At 56.8% G+C, this 26,546-nt stretch overlaps 1 protein-coding gene across 5 annotated transcripts; it reads right to left on the bottom strand.

The window, feature by feature from the left end:
- Positions 1–957: 957 nt before the first annotated feature.
- IL11RA (interleukin 11 receptor subunit alpha) lies at positions 958–24,390 on the bottom strand. Of its 5 annotated transcripts, none has more exons than XM_064642990.1 (13): positions 24,234–24,360; positions 6,135–6,234; positions 5,730–5,790; positions 5,446–5,612; positions 5,155–5,269; positions 4,257–4,289; positions 3,710–3,873; positions 3,406–3,569; positions 3,150–3,291; positions 2,621–2,716; positions 2,332–2,431; positions 1,616–1,695; positions 958–1,518 (listed from the first exon to the last, which is right to left on the bottom strand). In XM_064642990.1, exons 2-13 carry the CDS (start codon positions 6,232–6,234, stop codon positions 1,502–1,504), a joined length of 1,239 nt encoding a protein of 412 aa, XP_064499060.1. In that variant the 5' UTR covers positions 24,234–24,360; the 3' UTR covers positions 958–1,501. The 5 variants fall into 5 exon arrangements, with proteins under 5 accessions (XP_064499060.1, XP_064499061.1, XP_064499058.1 ...); XM_064642991.1 differs by lacking the exon at positions 24,234–24,360 and adding an exon at positions 11,604–11,623; XM_064642988.1 differs by lacking the exon at positions 5,730–5,790 and having other exon boundaries at positions 24,234–24,390.
- Positions 24,391–26,546: the final 2,156 nt, after the last annotated feature.

Below are 26,546 nucleotides of genomic sequence, written 5' to 3'. Positions count from 1 at the left end.
ACGGTGACACATCAGAATGTGTGGTGCCTGGGTCGGATGATGAGGAGCTGAATCCAGCAGATGATGGCAGTGTGATAGCTCACCTGGGAGAGGGGATGTGGCTGCTGAGCCCAGAAGTCCAGGCAGGATCTGGCTCCTTATACCTCCCCAGCTTGGTGACCTACCATACTTACTCTGTGGAGAGCCCTGCTCTGGTCCAAGTATAGTGCCACCCCAACTAGCACATGGTAGATAGAGGGGTGACCCCCATCTCTTCCAGCTTAAGTAACCGTGCTCACAAGGGACAGTGAGGGCCTGGGACCCCACAAAGCCAAGCATGGATAGCCCTCATGACCCCACACCCCGGGCACCCAGTGCAGGCACACAAGATGTGCAAAGGCACATCCTGCCCCAGTGCCCTCCAACCCAGTCCTCAAAAGTACTCTTTTGGGGGGTGCCCCCCTTCCAGGCTCTCTCTGCATCCCTGGTTCACAGGCAGGACCCCAGGATCCAACTGGGAGGGACCCACCCTGCACTGGCTTTGCTCCCTGTGCTCCATGTGTCGCTGCTGTCTGAATTTCCATCCAGCTCCATCTGGATCTCATTGGGCTGCTGGCACTGAGCACAGGGGTCGGGTGGTGCCAACACATGGAAGCCATTAGAGGGGCTGTGTCAATGTGCAGCAAGGGGGCCACATGCAGAGCGAGGAGGGCTGTGCAGAGGCTCCTGTCCCTGCTGCCGGGCTGGCGAGGGCAGGGGAGACATCCCACACAGCTGCCTGCATTGTCTTCTGGCACTTAGCAAGGGCTGGCCTGGGCAAGGGTCTCTCTCAGCCCCTCCAGGCACCTTGAGAGGGTGCTGACCAGCTTGGGGACTGGCCCTGCTGGATGTGCACCTCCTGCAAGGACCGTCCCGAGCTGGCATCTCACCTAGTGCTACTCACCTCTCCCCTGGCCCAGCATCATCTGCAAGGTCGTGTCTGGGCAGTGCCAATGGCATATCCCCTTTACTGGGGACATTGGCGTAACTCCTTTATTGGCATCACTGCTCCATCCAGCCACAGCATGGGGGAGAGGGGCAGAGGGAAGGGGTGGGGGCAGTTCTCTTCCGCCTGCTGGCGGCTGGTGGGCGGTGGCGGGCAAGGCTCAGCACCCCCTGCTCACTGATGCCCGGCACCCCCGGGAGCCTACACCCATGGTCCCCCTCAACACTAGGCAGTGAAGTGGGGCTGGCTCAGTGTCTTATCCCCATTTGTTTAGCAGCGCTCAGAGGTGGAGCTGGCCTGTCACCCTGAGCCTGAAGTGACTCCAGCCGGCTCCTGGTGGGCTTGGGCAGTCCAATGCTCCTGGGAGCCAGAACCTCTCTCCTTAGGATCCATCCTGCAGCCCAAGGGTGTTGGGGCTCTGGCAGTGTCCACAGCTGTGGGTGACCCAGGAGGTGTGGGATCCTTGGGGGCCAGCAGTGGCATCAAGTCCCACGTGTGGGCAAGCAGGTGCAGGGAGCAGGGATCGGCCAGGGCTCACTACAGGATCTGGGCTTCTGCCAAGAGAGAAGACAGGGTGTCAAGGGGGCACTGACCCGCTTCCCACTCCCTGCCTCTCATTGGCCCCATTACCCACCCTGCACCATGACTCACTTGGTAGTGCCTTCAAGTGGGTGGCAGCAACCAAGAAGTTGGGTTTGGTCTTGTCCTTGCCATGTTTCCTCATCCGGAGCCTGGGGAAAAGAGTAGTAATGGCTGAAGACCCCAAGCAGCTCCCTGGAGCATTGGGATTGCCCACAACCCCAGTGATCCTGCTCTGTGTTCCCATCCATCTGTGCCCAACTGTGCCCAGCTCAGCTTAACCTCTCTGTCAGGTCATCTCCAGGGCTACAGCAGAAGCTGGTCATGAGATAGAGGAGGACTGAGCTGGGAACAGGGACTGACAGCAGAGTGACAGCATGGCAAGGAGAATGGGCAACGCCCAGTGTAGAACTCTTAAGAAGCAAAGACATATGAAGGGGTGTCTGCGCTGACTAGAGCATGAGAGCCCCCAGCAAGGCAGGAGCCTTTGGTGGGGTGTTAGTAGTAGCAGCATCTTTGGGGAATACAGAGAAAGGTCCCATGGATCTGGGCTCATTGGAAAGACCCCAGGTAGACTGGGCAGCACTGAGTGTGCTGGGAATAGGCTTGGATGTGACAGGGGGTTGCAAGGGGAGCATAAACCACCCTATGGAGCATCAAGTCTGTCTTGGCAGGGACCCCAGAGCAGGGCTCAGGGGACACAGGACACTCCATGCTGAGGGTTCAGGTGCAAGAATGGGATGGGGACAGCAATCATACAGACCCCTCAGTCTCAAAACCCAACCTACCAGATGAGGATGGTGATGATGAGAACAGCAGCCAGGACGAAGAAGGCAAAGATCCCAAGGGACACCAGGACAGCCATCTTCTCCAAGGGGTCACTGCGGTCTGAAACAGAGAGACTGTCACAGCCAAGGGATGCCACAGTCCCCAGCATCTGGGGGACCCTATTGCAAGCTCCTGGACACCCCACCAGCCCAGCCACACAAGGGCATGGAGCAAGAGACCCTTCCCATTGCACTAAGCCACACATGTGCCCACCCTGGCACTCCTGAGTGCCACCCCATCTCTACTCACTGATGGGCTCAGGGTTGGGAGCCTGGGAGGGCTCCTCAGCCAGGCTCTCCAGTCTGGCATCTGTAGTGGTTTCTTCACTCGCTGTGGTGGCCAGGTCTGGAAGGACAGAGGGGATGGAAAGGTTCACCCAAAAGTATGCACAGAACTGCAGAGACCCACAGAGAGGAGCAAAGAAGGTACCCTTATGCCCCAGAGATCCCACGAGCCCTAGGGTGCCCTCAAGGTGCTAGTGGTGCTCTGGGAACCCCACTTTGCCCCAAGTCTGCAGGGGACAATCCCCAAACGGCAGCAGTACATCTGCTATGCACAGCAGCACATCTGCTATGGGCTGGGAGATGTTTTGTCCTGCAGCTCTGCCTCCCAACTTTAAGTGGCCCAGGAGCTGAGACTTGCTCTGGTTGGTATTTGGGGGAACGGGTGCCATGGAGAAGTGACTGGAAAGAGGCAGCTCAGGGTGCTGGAGGGACTTCAGGGAGGGATTGTGCAACATGGTAGGGCTGCTGGGGGATGCAGCCTGTCCCCCTCTCACCTCTGACTGGTGTTGCCCGGGCCTCTGCACTCCACTCACTCCAATTCCCCGCATCCAGGAAATCCTTGGCACTGACTTGGACCACGTGTTCCAGCCCGGCGAAGGCATCTGTGATAACCTCTGACAGGTTCACTGTCTCTACCTGTGCCAGCAGAGGGGAGGTGTGGGGCAGGCAGGGGCATCCCCCACTGCCCTCTCCAGCCCCATGCACACCCTGCTCCCATGCTGGCTTTGCCTTTCCTTGCACAGCGCTTACCACAGACCAGGAACGGTGGATGACGGGTCGGTACTGGAGCCGAAACCTTAGCTGGAAGTGGGGTTCTTTGGGCCAGGAGGAGGGGTACTTCCAGCTCACGTGGAGCCGCCGTGGGGCCAGGGGAATGGGCTCCACCAACAAACCCTCTGGAGGATCTGGCTTAACTGTGAGAGAGAGGACAGAAGGCCCCTGTCACACTGCACTGCCATGCAGGGAGAGGTTGGGTTTCCCTCTGTCACCCAAATGTAACAGCCCGGGGGATGGATGAACATTGGGACAGACACACGGATGGATGGGGACTCACTGATGGCCTGCATGGTGACATCAAGGAGGCGGTAGCTGAAGCCCAGGGGGTTCACCTCAGTGATGTTCATCCTGTAGGAGCTCCAGAACTCTGACCTGTGGACGGTGCAGGTGCCAGGGTGGGATGGATCCTGCAGGCACAGCCCCACGTGCCCATTCTTGTTCCTGTAGGTGGGGAGGCAGGGTGGTGACATGTCCTACCTGCCCATCATGCATAGTTTCCCAACACTGTCAAGGAGGTGCCATGGGAGACCTCCACGCCAAGACTCTAGTGGAGGAGGCAGCCCCTCCGGCTCAGTTGCACTCACCCTTCCAGAGTCCACCATGTCCCTCTGAGCACAACAGAAGGGACCCCCATCCCAGCTCCAGTCCCCCTGGGAAGGTCCCTTCATGGGGGAAGCCCTTCTCCCAAACCCCCAGCCTTAGAGATGGCTCCCCAACGGGGACCCCCAGCCCTCACTTTGGGGTCTCTGCTGAAGGCTGCAGCAGAGCCTTTGGGATGGGGCCCAGTCCCAAGGGAGCAGGAGCAGGGTGGGAGCCAATCATACCTCCGCTTCTCTTCACCTGTCAGCGATTTCTTCCTGCCATGGAGACAGATGAAAAAGCAGGTGATGAGGATGAGGGGGCAGCATGAAGCCAACCCCATTGTGACCCAGAGGAGAGACAGGGGTCTCCACACTGCAGAATAGCCCCTTACTCCCACATCTATACAGATGTGACAGCAAGGGAGACAGAACTAAAACCATATTCACCTCTGTTAGTGAGCAGCCTGGCAGCAGGAGGTGGGGGTCCCAGGGAAAAGAGATTGTGGGGTCCAAGAGGGTCTTCCCCAGAGGACCCCCTTCCCTGCCTGGAGTTTCATCACACAGCAGCAAAGATACAGAGATGCTGCTAAAAGCAGCTTCACACTTCCCCTAGAGCCCCCCAAATCCCTTGCTTCTCACTACTCTCTCCCTGCAGAGCCCCTTATGCTCCACGCAGCCCCCTCCGCACCAAGCCCCTGGCTCTTGCAGCTTTCAGCAGGGCTGTACTTTATGAGCTCTGCTGGACTTCAAAGCCACTCGCTAATTTGGCTCGCAGGGATAATTAGAAGCAGCGATGCTGTCAGGGCTCCTTTCATTCCATAGCATGCCGGAGCATAGCGGCTTGCAGATGACCTGCTTCTCTTTTATAGTCCCTCTGGTGCTGGCAGAGGTGTCAGTAGGGCGGGAGCCTGCCTGTGCCAGCCCCGCAGTGATGCTGAGGTCCCCCCAGGTAGCAATTAAATGCTTGGAGCTTCGCTCACTCCAAAACATGACCTGCTCAGGGGTGCAGCATGGTCCTTGAGGCAGGAGGTGAATCCAGGGTGTGGGTGGGATGGCCAGCTGGATTTGGTGTTCAACCTTGGCTAGGACCCAGAGCTCAACCCATAACCCCCCCAGTCCATGCCCTGTGGGGATACATCACCTGTATGTGGTGATGTATCTGGTGGGGAGGAAGGTCTCCACACTGGAGGTCCAGGAGCAAGAGAAATTCTCGTAGTCAGATGCTCTGCAGGACACAAATGGGACTCCTGGCAGGTCTGAGGTCCAGGGGAAAGGGACAGTCAGTGAGGGTGCCCCATCCCACAGCACATCCAGCACACAGAGATGCCAAAGACCCCTTTTGGCAAGCCCTTGGCAGGGGTGCAGGCATCACTGACCCATCCCAGTGGGGTGACACCCATGCAATAGCCCAGCCAGCAGACACGCTACTCACGCCCCAGACGCAGGGAAACGGCGTGCAGGAGGCCACCGTCCTCGCCATGGCAGCTGTATGTTCCCATGGAGGCCAAGCTGGCACTTGGCAGCACCAGGGCTCCCTGCTGGATGGCTGAGCCCTCTGGCAGTGCCGCAGCACCTGCCCGTCTCCATTGCACTGGCGAGCTGGAGAGGAGAGACCGGGCAGGCTGCATTAGAGGACAGGAATGGCAGGTCATCTCAGGCCCACCCTGTAAACCATTCCATTGGATAAATCCTCCAGTGTACATGGAAAAGACCTACCCAGCAGGGGCACCAGCGCACGACAGGGTCACATCTGAGCCCAGCTGTCCATACTGCACACCTGGAGGGACACATATCCCCACATGAGTGTTAGCACTCCATGACACCCCATGCCAGGGCTGGGAGTGGAGGTGGACAGGTTGTGGCTGTATCCCGCAGTGGGTACTGGCTGTGGGGTCTTGCTTCACACAGTGGAGGACTAGGAGGGACTGGTCCCAGCTGGGGTTGGGTAACGAGCGGATGCAGGGGGGCACTGGCCAGAGGATTCCCATCACCACAGGGCTGCGTTCCATGAGTGCCCTAGTTCTGGTAGGTCTGTTCCTGTCTGGGGGGAATGGGGTGCCCTCAGGGTCCTCATGCCTGGGATGGGGGGGGGGCTATGTGGGGGGCTCAGTGGGGGCTCACCTTCCTCTCCCCAACTCCCAGGGATGGCAAGCGAGGCTGATGCCAGGGCTGCTGCAAGGAACACCATCACCCTGCCCAGGCCTGGGATGGAACTGCGCATCTGGGGAGGCAGAGCAGAAAGAAAAAGAGTGTTATCCCCTGCAGTAGAACAGCTGGCAGGGTCCACATCACAGAGCATTCCTGCAGGACCATGGACCCTGCATCTCCTTCTTGTCTCATTCCATCCTGCTGGGGACAGCACAAGGACCAAATCCCAGGACACCAGCTGTGACATCTGGCAGGGTCTGTGCCACAGTCACAGCTGGTTCCTGGCTGCTGGCAGTCCCTGTGCCTGGAGGGGGGATGCAAAGGGCAAACACTGACCAGGAGGCTGGGGACGTGTGGCTTGGCGGGATTAAGGGTTCTTTGCCATTGCAATCCTGTGTTGGAAGCCTTGGCTGGCTCCCAGTCCCAGGGTGGTCCAGAGACCCGTGAAAGTGCAGCTGGAGTGGGAAGGGACCAAAGAGAAATTCTGGCCTGTATTTACATGGAAGGAGACAGCAGTTAGATCTAAACAGGCTCACACAGCCATGGAGAGCAGGACTGTGAAAACTCAGGCTGTACCAAGTCCCACATCACTGCCCATGCCTGCACCCACTGTGAGGCTGGTCCATGTAGATCTACGTAGATCTGGTCCATGAGGCTGGTTCCATGTAGATCTATGACCCCTTTGGGCCATTTGTGGCTGAATGGCCCTGAAATCCCTTCCTCACACTCAGAGATCACCAGTGGCTCTGGGGTGAGAAGTGCAGGGGATGTGGAGTCAGGGATGTGCACCCAGCTCTTCATGGGTCAACCCCTGCCACAGACTGGAGTCTCCCTACCAGCATCACATTTTCCATCCCAACCTACACATATCAACATACGCATCCCAACCTGCACATATCAATCAGCATCATCCTGGCCAACACAGTCAGCATTGCCCTGTCCTACCCTACCAGTATCACCCTGCCCACCACAGCCAGCATTGCTTTAAGTCATCCACCCCAGCCAGTATCACCCTGTCTGTGCCAGCCAGCATTACCCTGCATCTGGTCTTGCCTACATAGTACTGCACATCTCAGCCAGTGTCACCCTGTCCATCCCAGACAGCATCACCCCATCCATCCACACAAGCCACATCACCCTGTCTGTGCCAGCCAGCATTATGCCAGGGCATCCATCCTGGCCAGCATCACACTGTCCCTATCAGCACCATCACGCTGCCTGTATCAGTCAGAAATTAAGCATTTTTCCCTAGAAGACCCTTCTGCCCACCCCTCATGAATGGATAGGCCTATTATTTACACTCACACTGCTGGGCTCTGCTCTCACATGCAAGCAGGCAGGGGTTGCAGGCACAGGAGGCAGTGAGCTCCCTGTCAGCCCCAAGTGCAGGCATAAATCTGTGTCCCCCAGGGTTCAACAGCTGAGAGACTGGAGGGATGGATGCTCCAGCCCAGCAAAGGCACCCCAGAGCAGCTGCTGGTTCCCCTCCTGCGGTCGGGTGCCCGTGGCCACAGACCAAACCGCCTGGAGAAGGAAATGAGAGCTACAAGGCAATCTGCTGCAGGGGGGAAGGCGTGTGGCACCCCACATCAACCCTGTCCTGAACATGCCAGGCAGCCTCAAACACAAGCCCAAAATGTAAATAATTTCATGAGACTGTCATAAGCTTTTCCTACCAAACCACCAGTAGAAATGTTCCCAAGAAACATCAGTTAAAAGGTCTCTGCCAAAACTATGCTGGTAAGTAACTGGGAACATTTGGCCTGAAAGTAAAATATTTTGGCGATGGAAAAAAAAAGAAAAAAAAGAAGACAGAAATGAGTGTATTTTGTCTTAAAAGCAGTGAACAAAAATAACTCCATACACCACGTGGGCCAGAGTGAAGAGATGGTTCTGTGGGGGGTGAAAAGGAGGATGTCAGAAAAAAGGGAGAATGGGTTAGTATAGAAAGAGAAAAAGTTTTAAAATAAAATAATTTCTTCTCCTGACCACCCTGTTTTTTCAAACGCTGCAGAGGGTGAAGACAGAGCTGCTGCACCCTTCACTCACCCTCACCATGTTGCTCTGTGGCAGGAGAACATGCTCTGGGCACTGGCTCACTGCTGACATGAGGTTGCCTGGTCTTAGGGACGCTGATTGGTTCAAGGCCAGTTTGGAAAAATGACCCTACAGCTGCAACACTGAAAGGCCTCTTTCCCTGTATGGACAAGGGAAGAGCTTGGGGGCATGTCACGATTTGCAGCCAGACACTGCTAATGTCCCCAGGGAACAGTGTAAGAAGCCCTGCCTGGCCTGTCCTGTCTGGGGCTGGTAACACCAGAGGACCCAGAGGCACCTCAGAGCCTCACCTGGTGGCAGAGGACCTGCAGACCTTGCCCCCAGATGAATTCCAACACATTCCCATAATGACCCCAGTGGTTAAGTCTAGTTAGGGACCACTAACCTAGACCCTAAACTCAATGATCTAACTCTAATCCCAACCCTAACTCTAACACCACTCATCCTGAGGCCCACTCTGCATCCTCCACCCTTCAACACCCTTTGTCCCAGGGCCCCCGCCAAGCAGTCCCCATCCTCACCCCACCACCCCATGCCTTGCCTCACAGGGGCACCCCTCCCAGCACAGTGTGGGGGAGGACAGCTCCAAGCCCCTCCAGTCACACATTGTCTTAGTGAATGACCTCCACGAGCATTGCCAAAAACCTATCTCCAACTGAGCACCACTGCAGAGAGAAGAAGCAGGGCAAGCCCTTCCTCCCCTGCCCAAAGGCCACAAACAAAAGCGGAAGGAGCCAAAGAGCCAGGGAAGACCTGGAGCCCTCATCCCTGGGTGCAGTGGCATGGTAGGGGGCCTGGTGCTGCAAGACAGCCTGCCCAGGAAGGATTCCTGTATTTTCTGCCACCAAACACCCTGGCCAAGGGAAAAACAAGCGTGCAGATGAACACATGGGTGTGCATGGCCAGGCCACCTTCCTTGGTGGCTCTGCACCCCCACAAACGGGCACACAGGCAGAGAAAACATCCCTTCATGCTTGAACCAGTGGTGACACATTCTGGGGACTCAGAGTCCCAGCGCAGTGGTCCTGGAGCCAACCCGGGACAGAGGGAACAATCAGAGCTTTTCTTCCTGCCTGCATGCTAATCCTGGCCGAAGAGACGTCTGCCGCCTGCCCAGGGCTGTGTGATTTCCCAGTGCCATGGCCAGGGCAGAGGGACCCAGCTCAGCCTGGAGGAGTGGTTTGGTCCTGGCAGGAAGGGCAGTGGTGCCAGACCCTGCTCCATTAGCATGGAATGCTCTTGTCACTGGCATGGCCAGGGTGGCCAGGCTGCCTGTGGTACCCATGAATGTGAGCCAGACACACAAGGTGCCATGCTCCACCCTGCACCAACCCTGCTCTTCCACTGGGCACCATTTGAGCTCATCCAAAATTTTTGGGGAGTAGCAGGGAGAAATCCTGCCATAGGTCCCTTCCTGCATCCAAAATTAAATGCTGTGAGCCAAAACTTCCCCCAAAATCACGGCTATGTGCACCAGCACTGATGTCCATGTGGGGTGGGGCAGTCCCCTCAGCACAGCTGCTCTGTGCTGTGCCCTGCCGTGGCCTGGCAAAGCCCGGCACAGATTCCTGGGGGAAGCCAACTTTCCATTGCACTCAGTGCTTTAAAAGACAGTGGGTTTTGTTTTTTTAGGGTTTTTTGTTTTGCTTCATTTGAAGTCACTCTTCAAAGAGAATGGGCCGCACACAGAGCCAGGATGGTGGGGATGGGGACAGAAACAGATGACACTGTGCCTCAGGGCTGCAGATGGCAATGGGGACATGTGAGATGCTCCCCACTGAGTACAGAAAACTGAGATGCCTCCTAACCTCTCCTCAGGGTGGTCAGAGGCAGCATTGCTGTAACAGAGATATGGCAAATGACCCAAGAGCACTTGGCAGCTCTGCCTGCCATGTGCCAGGCCCTGACAGTCACCCACCTGCAAAAAGCCACTCTGCAATGGGCAAAGACCCAAAGCTGGCTCTAATGCCCCAGAGATGGCATCACTCTGTACTCCTGATCCTGAACTGGGGGTGCTGCCCCAGCCCTGCACTCCAAACCCTCTTTTCTGCCAGTGCCTGCTGTAGTAAACATGTCCTATGTTGGAATGCCATCCTACAGGCGACATTTCAAAGCAGCAGGAATCCCCTCTCCTAGTTTTCCTGTGGGGCTGGGAGCAGTGCCCCACTAATCCCTCTCCTCTTGGAAGCCCTGCAGAAGCACCATGTCCCACTGTGAGGACCCATGGCATGGTCCGAGTACCTCCCTGTGCCCACTGATCCACTCAGAGACCTACAAGCACTCCACCCCTGCATCCTTGGTGATTTTCATCATCATTGCAGGAACATGCAACTTTGAGGTGTGAGGAGCAACAACCCCCTGCAACAACCACTGGCACCCTCCCAGCCACTGGCTGCATGGAGAAAGCCCAGCAGGGTGCTGGGAGGGAAGGAAGCATGTTCCCCACCACCTCCAGGGCCACTGGGGCCACGCACTTGAGGCAATACCTTGCCCACCTTGGGTGATACTCTGTGCATTGTCCCCAGCCCCTCCAGTGCCCTGGGGAGCTCAAAAAGGGCTGTTTTCCTCTGTGCCACTTTGGTGGGGTGCATGGATCCCCATACATGCTGTGGGTACCATGCCATGCCGGGCTGGGCCAGCACACACACATGCACAGCTGCAGCCAGTGCAACCCCAGCACATTGGAATTACCCCAGTTAAACCAGTAAAACCAGTTGGAGTCTTTCCTTGTGAGGACACTGCAGTCCAATATGCCCTGTGCACAGGGGCTGAATGTGGGACTAAACCCAGTAAAGTCCCAGTGTGAGATTTAACTCAGGGCAGTCCAAAATTGAGATTATACCCCATGCAATCCAGGAGCAAAATTAAATTCCACTAACCCACACTCAGGAGAGGAATTAATTCCAGTGAAGTCCAAACTTGGGGTTAAATCCAGTGCAGTCCAAATACATGGTTAAACCCAGCGCAGCCCAGGAGTGGAGTTAAACCCAGCTCAGCCAAAATGTGAGGTTAGACCCAGCACAGCTGAAATGTGGGGTTATGCCATCCAAACATGGAGTTAAACTCAGTGCAGTTCAGGAGTGGGGTTAACCCCAGCTCAGCTCAAACACAGGGTTAACCTCAGCATAGCCCAATCATGGGGTTACACAGTTCAAATGTGGGGCTAAACCAAACGCAACCCAAGAGTGGGGTTAACTCCAGCTCAGCCCAAACTCAGGGATAACCCCAGCACTGCCCATGGAACCAGTTATGTCCACAGCCAGGTACAATGCAAGTCTCCATCCAGACCAACCCCCTCCAATACCCTCTGATGATGCCCAGTTGAGCACAGCCCCACTGGTGTCCAAAGCCAAGCCCAGACCCCCCCAGTAACCCAAGGGTCACCTCTCTCCTCTGTGGAGCCAGCAGCTGCTATCGGTTCCTGGGGCCGGGGGGCCACCACACACCTCAGCATGCCAGCAGCATCGTGGAGGTCAGGCTCTGCTCCTACCCCAGCCGGGAAACTCCCACCCCAACGCCCTGATTTCCGCCCTCCTCTGCTCCATCCTGCGGGAAAAAGTCTCTGGCTCCCGGTTGTAACCGGAGGCATTGGCAAGGGCCAAAACAGCGAGGGCTCTGTTAGCAGCCAGCAGCCCCAACACCGTGCCAGCTGGCAGCGCTGCATTCTGAGGGGGGAGAGAAGGGGCGCCCCCCTCTCCATCCCCATCCCCCCATTCTCCTCTCCAAAGCCACGTGCCAGAGAAATTCCTAAAAATAATTTCTCAGCTGTAAAGAAACCTACCAGTGCTGTAGCTGTAGTGTTGGTGAGTTTCTTTACAGCTTGGAGATTATTTTTAGGGTGGAGGCATGAAAGCTGGGGGGGGGAGTGTGCTGCATCCCCACTGTCCTTGGCACATGGTTGCAGGACAGGGCTGGGCACAGTGCCGGATCTGGGGACACGGGTGGGACCTGCCAGCAGAGAGCCGGGCCACCCTGTGATTAGAACAGGGTGGGAAAGGCTTTTCCTGTCCCAGGAACATTTTAGGATTTGGGATATTTTTCTGCTCCTGGGCTCAGCCCAGGCTGGCAGCGAATTCAGTGAACTTGCAGCTTCCAGCAGGACAGAGCAGCCGGGTACCACCCTGCAACCCAGCATGTTGCCCCCCCAGTATCATTTGCATCTCCCAGAACAAAGTTCCCCCATAAGCTGGCCCTAGAGCTGATACAAGAGCATACACATGCATAAATGCAGGGGACAGATATGTCTGTACATACATGTGAATGCCCAGGCAAATCCAGCTTCTTCCGATGCTCCTGATGAACTGCAGCCTGGAGCTGGGAACCCTGATCTGGAGAGGGGCCCCACAGCATCCCCATGCCTGGTGCTCCCCCATCCCTCCCCCTGCTCCAAAGCTGGCCAGAGCCCAGAAGCCATCGGGCTCAGCTCCATCCCTGAGGCATGAAGGCGCACGGGTCAGCCAAAACGCTGCAGGGCCAAAATAAACAGCTCACCTTACACAAATGCTCCCCCAGCTAGCAATTTGCTGTCACTCCTTTTGCAAAACAAAATCCCTTTTGGGCTGGAGATGGATTTCAGGAGTCATTAAGGACCACCTGGGCAGCCAAATAAAGCCACCACCAAAGGGTGGCCTGTTAACCTGTTGTACACCACTATGGGTGGGGGGAAGGGATGGAAGTTGCAGACCCCTGACAATGTGTGATGTGGGGATGCCGGTGCCAGTTTCTGGCACCTAGTGGGACAGCCATGGTCTGTCTTCTCCAGCCTTGGAGTCAACCCTACCCACTTTGATAGAATCACTGAATAATTAAGGTTGTAAAAGACACCTCAGTTCACCAAGTTTGAGCAGAGGCAGCTCAGGAGAGGCACATGGCAGGGACAGATGCTGGGGAAACACCCCACTGAGGCAGCACCCATGCCCCAAACCTCTTGCAAGTTAATCAGATGGCAGCCCCCAAGCCAAAAGGAGAGGTGGAAAAGCAGTAAAAAGTGGGAAAAAGCTGGGGGCTGCAGCACAGAGCCAGAGGATGGGGCTGAGCCCTGCCTAAGTTGAGAAGGTTGGAAAAACACTGTCCAGCTCGTTTTCTGCTAGGGGAAAAAAACCCAGCCAAGTTCTCCTGAAAGATTAAGTGTGATCGTATCCGAGTGGGGGAAAGCAGGGCAATCCAGTGAGTGTGCTGACACATCTTCTTCCCCAGTGCTGGAGAGCCGCCTCGGCCCGTCTCAGGGCCAGCTCTGTTTACACGATCCTATTGTCTTTTTTTCTCCTTTGGATTCCCCCCCTTCCAATGTTATAGTTCAGAGTAAACAAAAGCAAGCAGCCTCTCACTCCAAACATTTCAGCCATCCCAAACTTTCTCTGGAGGGGGGCTGCCCGTGGAATTTTCCTCATCCAAAAGAATTTCGAAATGTTCCCGTTGCAGCCTGCTCTGACTGGAGGCCAAGACAGCTCCAAAATCCTTCACCAAATGCTCGAGTTGCCCTCTGCACAGCCCCAGCTCCAGCTATGCCCCAAAGCCCAGCCACGCACAGAGAAATCCTCTGGCCTGGCACACTTGCCAGAGGGGGAAAGAAGCATATCCCAGCCTGTACAACCCCCCCAGCCCAGCCCATTGCCTGAAGGGAAACAGCAGGTCCTGGTGAGGCTGGTTCCTACCTTTTGGATTTTAAGCTGCCACTTCAGTTCTTATTGCTCCAAGTCAGCGATGCTGATGCAAAGTGCTTGGGTGCACCGGGATGGTAATGCACTCAAAACCCCACAGTATTTCCCTAGGCAGGCAGCATCTCCATAGCACCAGCCAGAGGGACGAGGGCGAAGGGAGTGCCAGAGTTCCTCCTTGGAGCAGTCAGTGGCACCTTGAGCACCAGGAGGGCAGCTTGCAGTGGTGATGCCTGCTCAGTGCTGCCGGCTCACTGCATGGGCAGGCAGAGAAGGAGGGGATGATGTGCTAAATACATCCCTGAGGATGGAGTGGGGGACAGCACTGTGCCTTGCACATCCCTAGGAGATGGCACATGGAAGGGGGGACAAAATGTACCCCAGGACGAGCCAAGTGCTGGGTGCCACCCAAGGATGCTGATCCTCCCTGGCCCACATCACACTGTCAGGGCAGGCACCCCAGTGCCAGAAGAGGTGGGACCCCAACGTGGTCAAGCAGAGACCCCCAAGAGCTCTCTTGGCTCTGGCTAAGCACTGATGTGGTATGAAACCCATGAGACCCTGGCACGGGGGTGCCAGCACTGCACAGCAGACTGGTAAGGGGAGCACTGGAGATAGACTCTGAAACAACTTCAAGGAGAAGAGCCCAGCTGAGTAGACCCACAAAAAAAGTCAGCAGTTGCAGGAAGAAGCACCCAAAGCTCAGTCCAGCATGGATTTGGCTGTCAATGCAAGCCATTGTAGTGGCCTGGCATGCTGATGTCCCTTGCTTGCTTTCCCAAACAGTCCCTGGATGAGTTTCACTGGGTAGGTGGTCCTGCAGCCCAAAACACACCCCAACATGCTGAGGAGCCCCCACATCCTCCCTCCACAGGCACATGCACATTTGGGGGGCTGCAACCCCTTGATATACATGCGGTCACCCCAGGAAGGCAAAACATTGCTGGCACCCGCTGCATCTCCCACACACAGCATCACACCTCGGTGGGCACAGAGCCCTGTGCCACCACAGCAGCACTGGCAGGGGGGAGATACCTCAGCTCCACGCCGGGCTGGAATCTTGCTGTGGGATGGGGCTCTGCTGGGTGCCTCCAATGCCTCTGCACCATCTCCCTGCACCGCCTCGCTGGGCTCTCCTCCTCCTCGGAGGTTGCTCAGTGGTTTGGCGTGGGAGTGGTCCTACCCCCCCCGACCCCCAGCAGCCCCCTCCCCTATAAAGGGGCCAGGCAGCGGCTGTGCAGGGAGCAGAGCCCCCGACACAGCAGATGGGGTCTGTAAAGTGAGGCTCCCCCAGGTGTGTTTGCCTTGGCTGGGGCTCAAGTCCGTCCAATTAGAGCTATAGAAAACATATCTTACAAAAAAACGAGGGGGGAAAAATAATCCTCTCCCCTGAGCTGGGGCCCAGGGTTTGGCCGGGGTTTCTCGGCAGGCCAAGCACAGGCAATGCAGGCTCTGCTGGCAGCAGCCCTGGGAGGGAGGGATGTTTGTGGATATTAAAATGCAGTCGTAAAGTAGAATAAAAGGGCAGCCTTGTTTCGGAACGAGTCTCCGAGGCTTTCCCCTCTCCCGTCATGCTCGGCACCTGGCCGGCAGCACGAGCAGCTCCCCCTTCCCGCAGCCTCTCAACCACCTTAGCTCGTCCAAGGACTGAGCTGCTGTCAGAGAGACCCCAGTCCTCAGGAGTGAAACTCATCATCTTCAGGAGGGAGCAGATTTCGGAGGCCACCCCTCTACAGCTACCCACAGTGGGTCAAAATTACAGCTACAGTTTTGTAAAACCCACCCCTGCACATCCCTTCCTCAACAGCTCCCTGCATTCCCCTGTTCACTGCCCTGCCTGCATGGAGCCAAGGCTGCCAAGTCCTGCTTGGCAGCAGCCACATGGCAGCGCCACCAGTATTCCACTGTTTGGCCTCTCCCTACACCTCTGATGGAAGTAGGACAAGCTGGATGGTGTTTTGGTTAAGGCTCAAAATTAGCCCTGGGCACCCAACACCTCTGTTTCCCCACTGAATAAGGGGACATGGCAGGATTCCATGGGGCTCCCCCCATCTCTAGGGACCCAAAAAACCTCTGCAGAAGCCCTCTTCTTGGGACATCTCCCCAAATCCATCCCTGAAGCAGATGGTGCCTCTCCACAGCATTGCCTCTGCCTCCATGCTGCCATGTCCAGCTGTGAAAAGTCAAACCAGGAGGGTGGGAAACAGCCACAGGCATCAGCCCGGCAAAGATGGCCCCATCCTGGCCCACCTGCTTGGTTGCAGATGCCCAGTGCACATCTGGCTTCACCACTGCCTTCTGTCCCCCTCTCCATCTCAGCAAGGAGAGGACAGTGGGCTGGGAGCCCAGAAATCCCCTCATCAATCCCTGCCCCCATCCCTCCCCCTTTCCCCTGACAGCATTCCAAAAGTGCAGGCTCTCCAATCCCCCGACCCTTGTCTCATGGAGACCACAGCCACATCCCACCCCCAGCCACGGTCCAAATGACTAACGCCCCGGCAGGAGAACCGGGTGCCGTCGGGGCGAGCAGGGCCTGTCCCTTGGCCGTGCTCCCTCCCCGCAGTGGTGAAATCACGTCTGGAGAAAGCCCGGGGAGTGAGACGCCGGGCCCCCCCGCTGCTTCCAAGCGAGGATGCTCATCACTCCATGCCTGCTGGCCGGCTGTCCCCGCTCTGTAAACCCCACGTCCTAATGGAGGGGGGTGCTCCAGGCACGCAGACTGCAACAGAACCCCCTATCTCATCTCCTCCTCCTCGCATCAGATCCCATAGCAACATCCCAGCTGTGGAAATGGCTGCGGGATGCGGAAACGCAGCAGCAAGCCCCAGGTGCTCGTGAAAGTGCTCCCGGGGAGCGGGCAGGAACCTTTAATCTCACTTTAGCCCCTGTAAACCCGCCAAAAGGCTGGGGGGATATTCGGGGTGGAAGGGGTACCCCCCTCTGCTGGCATTCCCCATGTCATAGCAGACTGACTCATGGAAGGAGCTGGTGGCTTGGGCTGGCTGGAAAGAGCCCTGGGCAGCACCAGAGGGGACGGTGACGGACGGGCCACCAGCGCTCGCCTTCGACCTGGCACGCGGCACGCGCCGGCTACGACGGGGTGACTAATGCGGCTCTTTAAACGCCTCCGCCGGCACGGGAGCGTGGCTCCGGGTTAGGGTTTAATTATCTGCCTTCCTCCGCAGCCCGTGCTCTCCTCTCGCTGAACCGCCACGGGGACCCCGGGAATGTTGTCCATCCCCCCTCGGCCGGAGCTGCTGGCACAGAGCGAGCAGGGCTGCGGCGGGGAGCTGGCTGGGAGCACGCCGAGGCTGCAGCTGGGGGCTATAAAAAGCACGGCTGTGGTATGCAGCGAGGCACTGAGAGGGGAATAAAATAAAATCAGGTGGTGGATGAGTCGGACGCTTGTTTCTGCACCGGGTCTAGCCCCAGTGCTGCTTCCCATCGTCCCTTCCCTGTTCCCTGCTCGGCTGACAGCCCGGTGAGGCTGGGGCAAAGAGGAGAGCTGGGATTTGGCAAAGGATGAAGGATGCAGGTATGGCAGTTGAGGGTGGGTCGGCAGGCGATGGAGAGGATCAAGGCTGGGGAAACAATCGCTGGCTCTGGTACACTGGCTCCTGCCCCGGATGGAAGCATTGCAGCCACCCCTTGCCCAGCCCAGAGACGCCAGATCCGGGCACTCACTGGCAGCTTATACCGGAGGATTAACCGTGTGCTGACTTACGGCCAGAGGTGCCTTTGCCAGGAGGAAGCTGACACACCGACAGTGACAGTGACACCCCACCATTCCCCAGCACCTCCCGCACCCAGATCCTGGTGGGGACCTCACCCAGAGGGGACAGTGATGCCACAAGTTATGGACAGACAAGGTTCCCATCAGGCCGGTGGGAGCTCCCCACTCAGGGATGTGCCATGTTTGCACAAGTCTGAGCGGGGGAAGGTCAGATTAATTTTAAACCTGAATAAACAAGGAGAGAAGGCAGTGCCAGAGCTCGCCCTTCCCAGTGGGGATGCCCAACAGCAGAGCACAGCACTCGCAGCACAGCTCCGCCCTGCCCAGGGGTTCACATCCCCCTAGGAGAGCCAGAACAGACCCACACCCAGAGGCCTCCCTTTTCCACAGGGAGCTCCCAGCTGAGTCAGTGCTGGCAATGAGGAGAAAGGCTTCTGCTTGCCTTTGCAAGATTCCTCTGGTCTCCATGGGGAAGCACCTATCCTGGGACCCCCGTCCCACTGGGAACAGCACCAGGGCTTGCCTGTCCCCTGGCCTCAGTGCACAATGCGGTCTTGGGAATTAACCAGGAGGAGAAAAAAAAAAAACACAGCAAAATTGTTTGTAGGTCAAGAGGAAAATGGAAAAAAAAAAGTTTGTGTTTTTCGTGCCAAAAGGAAAATGAAAACCAAAACATTTTGTTCTAAATGATAGGCCTTGTTTAGTTTTCAGTGGTTTTACTTTTTTAAACTGGTTTGAGTTAAATCGAGCTAAATTTGTCTTCCAAACATTACCTTGGGGTGGGGAATAAAATAAATTAAAAAAAAAAAAGAATAAATCAAAACATCTCGTTTGGAAAATGTCAAGAGTGAAACACCACGGCTTTTCCAGCCTGGGAGAGCCGCAGCCGGGCACTGAACCCAGCCTCAGCTCACAACTTGGACTCCCTGAAGCAACTTTTTTTCCCGGAAAATAAGGCAACTGCTGTGCCTACTGATGGCTGGGATGGCTCATGCCCTGGTGTCCGGCTCCCATCAGGGATATCCCCTCCGCCCATGCCAGTCCCCAGGACCTGCAGGAGCATGGAAAGACCCTGCTACAATCAGAAGCCATGTGCGTGAGCCGAATCTGAGCTGAGCTGCTCTCCAAAACTCCTCTTTAAATGTCTGTTCTATTAGGTCAGCATTCCTGCGTTGCCCAGGGAAGGTGGTTACGGCCGGCAGCCCGGCACACAGGCTCCTCGGTGCTGGCTGCTGGCTCCCCGTCAGCAAGCAGCCTGCCCACGCTATTAAATTACTGAGAAAAATGGATCGTTTCACCAAAAATTAGGTGCAGGAACCTCTCACGCGGTGGCAAGGCGAGCTGGTAATTGGAAAGTCATAGAGCTGGCCGCAAATGCTGCCTCTGGCTCTGCTCCACCCTCCTCTGGTTGTGGTGAGGGATGGCGGGGAGGCGTTTGCTGCTGTCCCTGAAATGCCACTGCTGATGGAGATGCAGCGGCCACGTTGTCAGCAGCACTGTGAGGTCCCCTGCATACCCCAGGAGGGTTAAATGCTACTGCAGGATGCCTCTGCTCTTGGTAGATGGAGAAAATAAATGAAAAAAAGCTCTCATGGACCTTTCCAGGCACTGGAGGAAGAAAATTCTCCATGCATGGCTGGACCTGCTCACCATTACACACCCTCACCCTTCTGGGAATATGTCTCATGGGGACCTGGGGATGCAGCAGGACACTCTGCCCCAGCCCCAACTAATTCCTCCAGCTGTGCCCCAGGGGTGAAAACCAAGATGACCTTCCCCACAGACCATGCCTATCTTAAGTTTTTCATCCATTCAAGGGCCCTCATCCTTCTTGCTGTGTGCAGCCCCTGCCCTAGTGCTGCAAGGAGAGGGAACACAGCAGCGAGGGAACTGGAGGCACTCAGCTGTTTTTTTGGATGCTGGGGTGCCAGGGCCTCAGGCACAGTTGCAGCTGGAGAAGGAACATGGAGCCAGGCACAGGACCACGGAGGCCAGGGAAAAGGCATGCTTCCCCTGGCACAACCATGCTCCAGCCATGAAGCTACAAAACTCTAAGCCAGGATGGGGTGGAGCAGCCTCGAGGGAGCTACAAAACAGCCCCCAGGAGCCTTGCAGGAGCTAAAAAAATCAAAAGCAGCCAAAGCTCTGAAGAACCCGCCGGGGTTGCGTGTTGGCCCTTGCAAGACGAGGATGGAGCAATAGCTGGTCGGGTCCACCAGCTCCTCCTGAGCCTTGAGGCCTCAGGCAAAACTCATGGAAAGCAAAGACTCCTGCAGATCTCCCCAGCAGCTGGGGGCTGGCCCCGTCCCTGCAAGGAAATCTGGGGAGATGCCAGCTGGCCTGGGCACCCTGCGTGACAGCGGCTTTCGCAAAACCAAGCTGGGCCACTGCAGCCTGGCCATCCCTGGAGACCTTTGCAGGGCTGTTCAGCACAGCTGCTGGAGCTCTGTCGCAACACCAGCACGGCACCGGGTCGGACCACGATGGAGACCTGGCATGACAACACCGTCTGGTTTTCCCTATCTACTTCTGCAGGAAGGCAAGGGCTGAACTGTGCCTTTCACGATGTTATTGAATTCAAAAGGCACTGATGCCTGTGTCGACTTTCATCAAAGAGGGGCTTGTGAGGTCCTGGCTCCAGCTCTGACTATCGGTCTGGCCAAGATGAAAGCTTTCTGTCCCAAAGGAAGGGGATGGTGAAAGCACAGGAAGGCAAAGGAAACAGCTGGACGGGTATAGCCACGCTAGACTAGGGGGACGTGCTCCAGGGATGCTGTGCCAGCCCCACTGCCTCCCACGTGCTCTTCTGTGGGGACATCCACCCCCCTTAGGCCACCAGCAGGATAACAGGAAGCTGCCTCGAGCCCTGTCTGAGGCTCCCCAAGGTGGGATGAGACTTAACTGCAGCTGAGCACAACACCCACCAAAATCAGTGGGTCAGAAGATTCTCCCCAAGCTGCTGCAGAGATGATGGTCTCCCAAAGCTAGAAGCTTCTCCCATCCCTTCTTCCCTTGGTGCATCTTCAGCACTGGCTTCTCAACAACATTTGGCACTGCTTGATTTCTCTTTAGGAGATACAGTAAACAAGAAGGTGCCCAAATGACCTTCTTTCCACCATCAGGATTTCATTAGATGAAGGAGCCCTAAACGTCTCCACCTCTCCCTATATGGCAATCTCTGTGGGTTTGAAACAGTTTTCATTAGGCAGCTTCTATTTCAGCCGTCTCCATATTGAGCAGGAGGGACCAGAGCCAAGCAGCTAATTTCCAAAATGCTTTCAGCATCCTCCCCTCTCCTGGTTGATGCACAGTCTCACCTGCATGCAGGCCATCGTCACCTGCACAAGCCAGCGTGACAATGTCAGGTCTCCTGAGGTCCCTCCAGCCTGCTTGTCCTCTCCAAAAGCACCTTTAGGAAACATGTACAAGCAGGGTACTGGTGGATGTCACTGTCCCCTGGCTAGACACTTCCAAAATTCCTCGTAAGCTTTTTCAGAAAAGATCAATCCCCACTGGAGTGAGTCCAAGCTCTCTGATCAGATGTGACCAGTGTGACCACAGTGCGCACACAGTCCTGGTAGGATGGAGGCAAATCAGGTCTGGACAGACTTCTTATTCCTCTTCCCATGGATCTCTCCCACCTCAAACACCCCAAAACACCAGAGGAGGAGATATTTGTCAGGGGCTTTTTCCATGTCCCAGACTTGTACCACTGGAGAGAAGGAAGAATTGCGTCTTTCAGCCCAGCTGCCCACCTGTACTGGAAAGCTTAGCAGATGCTCCAGGGGCTTCAGGTGCTGTGACCTTTCGAAAGAGTCCAAAGTTCACCTCATTCTGCTCCCATGCCAAGGTGACTCAGAGACCTGGGAAGCAGCCAGACTTGAGAGATAATTCCCATTAACATGCTGATCCCTGACACTGCAAACCTGCTTCTAATCTTCAGAGGAATTTTCCATTTTTCCATGGAAATGGTCCATGGGAGTCTGGCTATTGGGGAAGACTCAACTACAATGCATCTGTGCCCTTCCCCACCTTCACAGCCTGGATGGAAGGAGAAAACCATCACCAGGAGGTGCATGGAGATTTTTGCTGGTAGGAACTTGGGTCATAAGGTCACGACACACCCAGCCAGAGAGATTTGGTGATTTTCATACATGTGATGCTGTTGTAACCACAGGAGCACTTAGAAAAAAACAAAACTCTCTAAACATTCCAGCAAGTCACCTCAGACATCCCAGGGCTAACTCCTGATGCTGGCATTGTATCAGCATTTCAAATGCTGGTGAAGCCCCAGTGTATTGCCCATAGGGAAGAGCTCCCATGCCACCCAAGCTCTGTCCTTGGCAATATTTTGGGCAGGAGCAGAGCCACCCTTTCCCATGCCTGAACAAGAAGAGGGGAAAAAAGGCTGTGAGAGTTGTTGAAAATTTCCAAAGGGAGAAGAGCAGAAACACAAGCCAGCACCTGCCCCCTCCTGCGGGCAGCATCTCACGAGGGGTTTTCCTCCAGAGCCAAACCCGCGGGAGAAGAGGAGGCAAGAATCCTTTGGCTTGTTTAACCTAACAAGGAAGCTATAAATACAGCAGGGTAAACACTGGAGAGGGAGAAGAGGTCTTGAACTAAAAGCACAATGTTGGCACAAACCCACAGGGGAATAAGCTCTCCAGGAACTCATTCAGCAGGAAACCGGAGGGAGGTTGAGGCCTGGGTGAGCAGGAAGAGTCTGGAGTTGCCTTTGAATAAGAGCAGAGTAGAAAGAGAGGTTTTGAACTGAATGCTCAGCTAGTTCATGGCAGGTAAGGATGCCATGCATTGTCACCCTCCGTGGGGGTTTCCCAACTCAGGATAGACCAGGTGAGGCATGTGAGAAGGGCAGGATAGTTCCATGTGTAGGATGTGGGCTGCCTGGGTGCCCATCCAGCATGACAGCTTCTGCATGATGAACCCAGCAGCTGCAAAGGGGAACTGCTGCTGCTGCCACATGAAAACGGCGGGGAGACTTGTTGTGCCGTGAGTCATTCATTCATCGTTCACAAACAGGGCCTGCACTTGGCCAAGCATCCTCCTCCCCCCACCGCTGGGACAGGGAAAAAGTGGCTTATTAGATATAATCAAGTCAAGTTTTCCCCTCCCTGAGAAGTTCCTCTTCCTGGAGTAGGAAGGGCAAAATCAGAGCTGCTTTTCTCCCACATTCCCGCAGGCAGCCTCTGCCTTTAGCTGCACCCTCCAGGGAGCCCTCCCTATCACTCTACTGAAACTCACAGTCCCTGTTCACCCACTGTTGGTGACACCCAGTGTTAGACCCTGTGTGTCCCCCCCCCCAGTCCCACTTTGGCTGCCAAGTTCAGTTCACAGCTCTCTGGAGAGGACATATTGTCCTTTTCACTTCCCCAGAACAGAGCAAGGTTGGTGGAGCAGATAGTGCATGGGTGCTGAGGGAACATTGTAGCCACGTCTCATCCTTGTCCCTGCCACAGGAGGACCTTCACCAGCTCACAGCTCCCTCTGAAACTCCCCTGCCCTGTGCCAGGCTGGGATGCTGTGTGCTTCATGTAGCTCCACGTGTAACCTTGCTGTGACCTGCCCTCCTATAAACAGGGAGAGTGCAAACACCCCACCTCCTCCAGCAAACGAGACAGCCAGACGTGGAGCGGTCACCTCCTGGCACCCAAGGCGCTCAGCCAGCCCTGGACATCCCAGCTCTGGCTGTGCCACCAATGCCAGTCAGTCCAACGCCATTTGGGGCACAGCAACACATCTATGAGTTGCCGTAGCTCTGGGTTTCTCCCCATCCACGGGGACCAGGCACAAGGCACCCAGAGGCCCTGTCACAGTGGGGTCTCAGTTTGCTGACAGCGATGTCTGAGCAGAGGACAGCCCCTCTGACCCCTTTGACATCCTTCACCAGCCCAGAGGTAGAGCTTGGACAGGACCTGGCGGGTGACACAGCCAGCCTGTGAGGGGGGCAGTGGGCACAGCTCAGGGCTGGGCACTCGTGGAGTCTGGCAGAGGACAGAGAAGTTGGGATTGAGACGGCATCCTGGGGCAAGGAGGGACAAGGAAGGCAGAGAGCCCTGCCAGCGCCCGCGCATGGGAAAGCGCCTCTCTCAGCGCCTCTCCTAATTGGGAGCAGCTTTTCCCTACTTGGACCCCCCAGGAGAAGAGGGGGCCCTGCCAGGGGGGCGCTTTGCCTGGCATTCCAGCCTTTCTCCAGAAAACTCCCTTTAGAGTCAGCGGGGTTGTCTAAATTGCGAAGGGGTGGGTGTCTGTGGGGGTTGGGGAAGGAGCTCAAAGACCCCACCCCGGGAACGGCGTCTGCTCCCCGAGCATCTCCGGGCAAGGCGGAGGCGCGGAGGGCGGAGAAGGGGGAGCAGCACCGGGTACCCATAGGTAGACGGGAGGGAGCGGGAGGGCAAATCCCTGCCAGCGACTTTTTGAGGGGACACGGACACAGACAGACAGGCACGTTCCACACACTCCCCTCCCTCCCCAACTTTCTCCGCCCGGGCAGCAAAACGGCCCCGGGGAGCCGCTTGTCCGCAGCCGCGCGCCCCTCACCGCGGCGTCGGGGCGGCGGCGACCCATTCCCCTCCCGGAGTGGGGACGGGGGGCACTGTTTCCTACCTTCCTGCGTGGCGCCGCGGCTATGTGTCCATGGCGCTAGACGGAGCGGGAGCGGGGCCGGGAGCGGGGCGCCCGCACCGGGCTGGCTGCGGCCGGTAGCGCAGGCGGTGCGAAGCCGGCGGGGCCGCCGCCGCCGCTCCATTGGAGCAGGGCTCTGCCAATCTGCCGCCACCGCCCCGGGACGCTTCCTGCCTGTGAGCCGCCCCCCAGGACCGGGAGGGCTCTGAGCCCGCCGCCCGCCGCCTCTCCGGGGTGCGTGGTCCCCCGCGGGGCTCCCCGTCCAGCTCCGGCCGGGGCGCCGGGATGGGGATCCCACTGCGGCGCGCTGATGTGCGGTGCTCTGCGGAGCTTGGGGGTCCCCGCGAGGTTCAGGAACCCCCTCTTCCCGCCGAGGGTGCACAGCCCTCCTCGATCCTCTCGGGGGGCAGCACCTCCCTCATTCACCAACCGTGCCTGCCCCCACCCAGCATCCCGGAGGAGCGGAGTCGGGCAGGTCCTGCCTGTGACTCAGTTTCCCTTGCCCCTGGGCGGGGCATTTCTTTGGGGTTTATTTTTGTGGTGGTTTGTTTGATGGGTAACGTGCAGGGTGAAATTTGGCTGCAGGGTTTGTGTCCCTGAACTGAAGAAAAAGGCTCGTTTCTCCTCACATCATATGATGCATATTCGTGTCCCTCTTGTGCGGGACCCGTCCACCTCCCGACCTGCTTTCCCTTGGAAGTGGGTTTGAGTTGCCATTTTATCATAGTGAAAATTTTCAGGAGGAAAAATACTTGTTGAAAGTCTGCAACGGGAGACCGGCTGATGAAGACCCATGGTGGCACTTTCCCCTTCCATGGCACATGAGACCAAGTCTGGTTAGGGGTTCCCCCAGGTGATGCCATCGGGGCTGGCCCTGCTGGAGCGCTGGGACAGGCCCAGCATTTCCTTCTCCGCTGGGGATGGTGCCTGTGCAGAGATAATGGCCACGTGCCCCACATGTGTGCATGTCCCACACAGGTCTACTTCCCCTGCAACAACAGAAGGCTCTCTAGCCTAGCCGGAATGAACAGGGTCACAAATTCCCATCGTAACCCTACAGTAACAAACTGATCCTTGCCCGTGTCCTGGCACATCTCTGAAACCCACAGTAACAAACGACTGCCTGCTGCTGTCCTTTCATATCTCTGCAACCCCACAAAATCACGCCCATGAGTTATCCCACCTCCTCTTATCCATGTGGTAATAAACTGATGTTTTCCTTTGTCCCAGCTCTCCCATCAAAATCCCATAACGGACTCTGGGAGAGGTGGAGGCTGTGTGGGATGAGCATGCCCATGCCAGTAACTGCACCAGCTCTGGGCTGCATTGCAGGTGTTGTGCTCAGCTGTGGTCGAGGCTTGGTGCCCACAGCACCCGAGCAATAGCCCAGTGCAGCACATCTGCTCGTGGCCTGGGCTACTGCCTCGCCAGCCACATGTGGCCAGATCCATCCCGCCTGCACTACAAGAGCTGGGGCGGTGCCAGGGCTGGGGATGTCCCTCCCTGAGTCAGCTCACATGGCCTCTCAGGTGCTTTGCAGAAGGAGTCTGGTCCCACCAGCCTCCTCACATCTGCCCTCAGCTAGCAGCTCATGAGGATTTTGGGATCCGGAGGACAGGCTGGTCCCAAGCAGAGAGAGGTTTCCTCCATCCGGCTTCTCACTTTCCCCTTCCCGCCTCCTAACGCTGCTCTGCACTCCACAGTCCATGTGAGCTGAGGGACACTGAGCATCTTCCAGGATCAGCCAGCTCCTCGGGAAGGAGCGGAGTTGGGCGGGCTGCAAGCGTGCATTTGGCCGTGGGTCCTCCCCCGGGAGCAGACCCTGAGCTTTTCTCAACACTTCGTGGTGCTCGCAGGGCGCCGGGAGCTGGGCTGCTTGGCGCCAGCGCTGGCGGGGAGCCACGCGCTGCTTTCTCCGCTGTTGCAGTGCTGGAGAGCTGAGCCGAGCTGAGGATCCGGGGAATCCCCTGGCTCCGCAGGGCTGGGGCCGCCTTTGGGGGTAGGAAGTTAAGAGCAGAGCTCGATTTATAGGGGTCTCTGTGTTGGGAGTTGGAGCTGGCAGACACCCCAGTGGTGTGCTGGGAGGAGGGGTGTACTGAGGATCTGGTGTGTATTGGGACTCCATCTCTGAGCAGAGCTAGAGAGCTGCAGCGCTGGGTGAAGAAGGAGGTTTGTCAGTGGTGCGGGGTCTGCTGGTGGGCAGCGCGCTCGGGGGAGCTGCATGCACCCTGGAGTCCTTGGGGCAGGACTCCCCTGCATCTCCCTGATGAGGAAGCTCTGACATTGCAGCCATAC

The sequence above is a fragment of the Pseudopipra pipra genome, chromosome Z (assembly GCF_036250125.1).
Source record: "Pseudopipra pipra isolate bDixPip1 chromosome Z, bDixPip1.hap1, whole genome shotgun sequence".
Taxonomy (NCBI): domain Eukaryota; kingdom Metazoa; phylum Chordata; class Aves; order Passeriformes; family Pipridae; genus Pseudopipra; species Pseudopipra pipra.
This window is presented reverse-complemented; position numbering and strand designations above follow the sequence as displayed.

Bases quoted from the DNA above. Each gene is read 5' to 3' on its own strand.
- IL11RA (XM_064642988.1), bottom strand. From the start codon at position 24,375: ATGGAGCGGCGGCGGCGGCCCCGCCGGCTTCGCACCGCCTGCGCTACC. The intron at 4,290-5,154 runs GTGATGTATCCC...TCTCCATGGCAG, and splicing joins AGATACATCACCACATACAG to GAAGAAATCGCTGACAGGTG. The intron at 3,874-4,256 runs GTATGATTGGCT...CCCCACCTACAG, and splicing joins ACAGGTGAAGAGAAGCGGAG to GAACAAGAATGGGCACGTGG.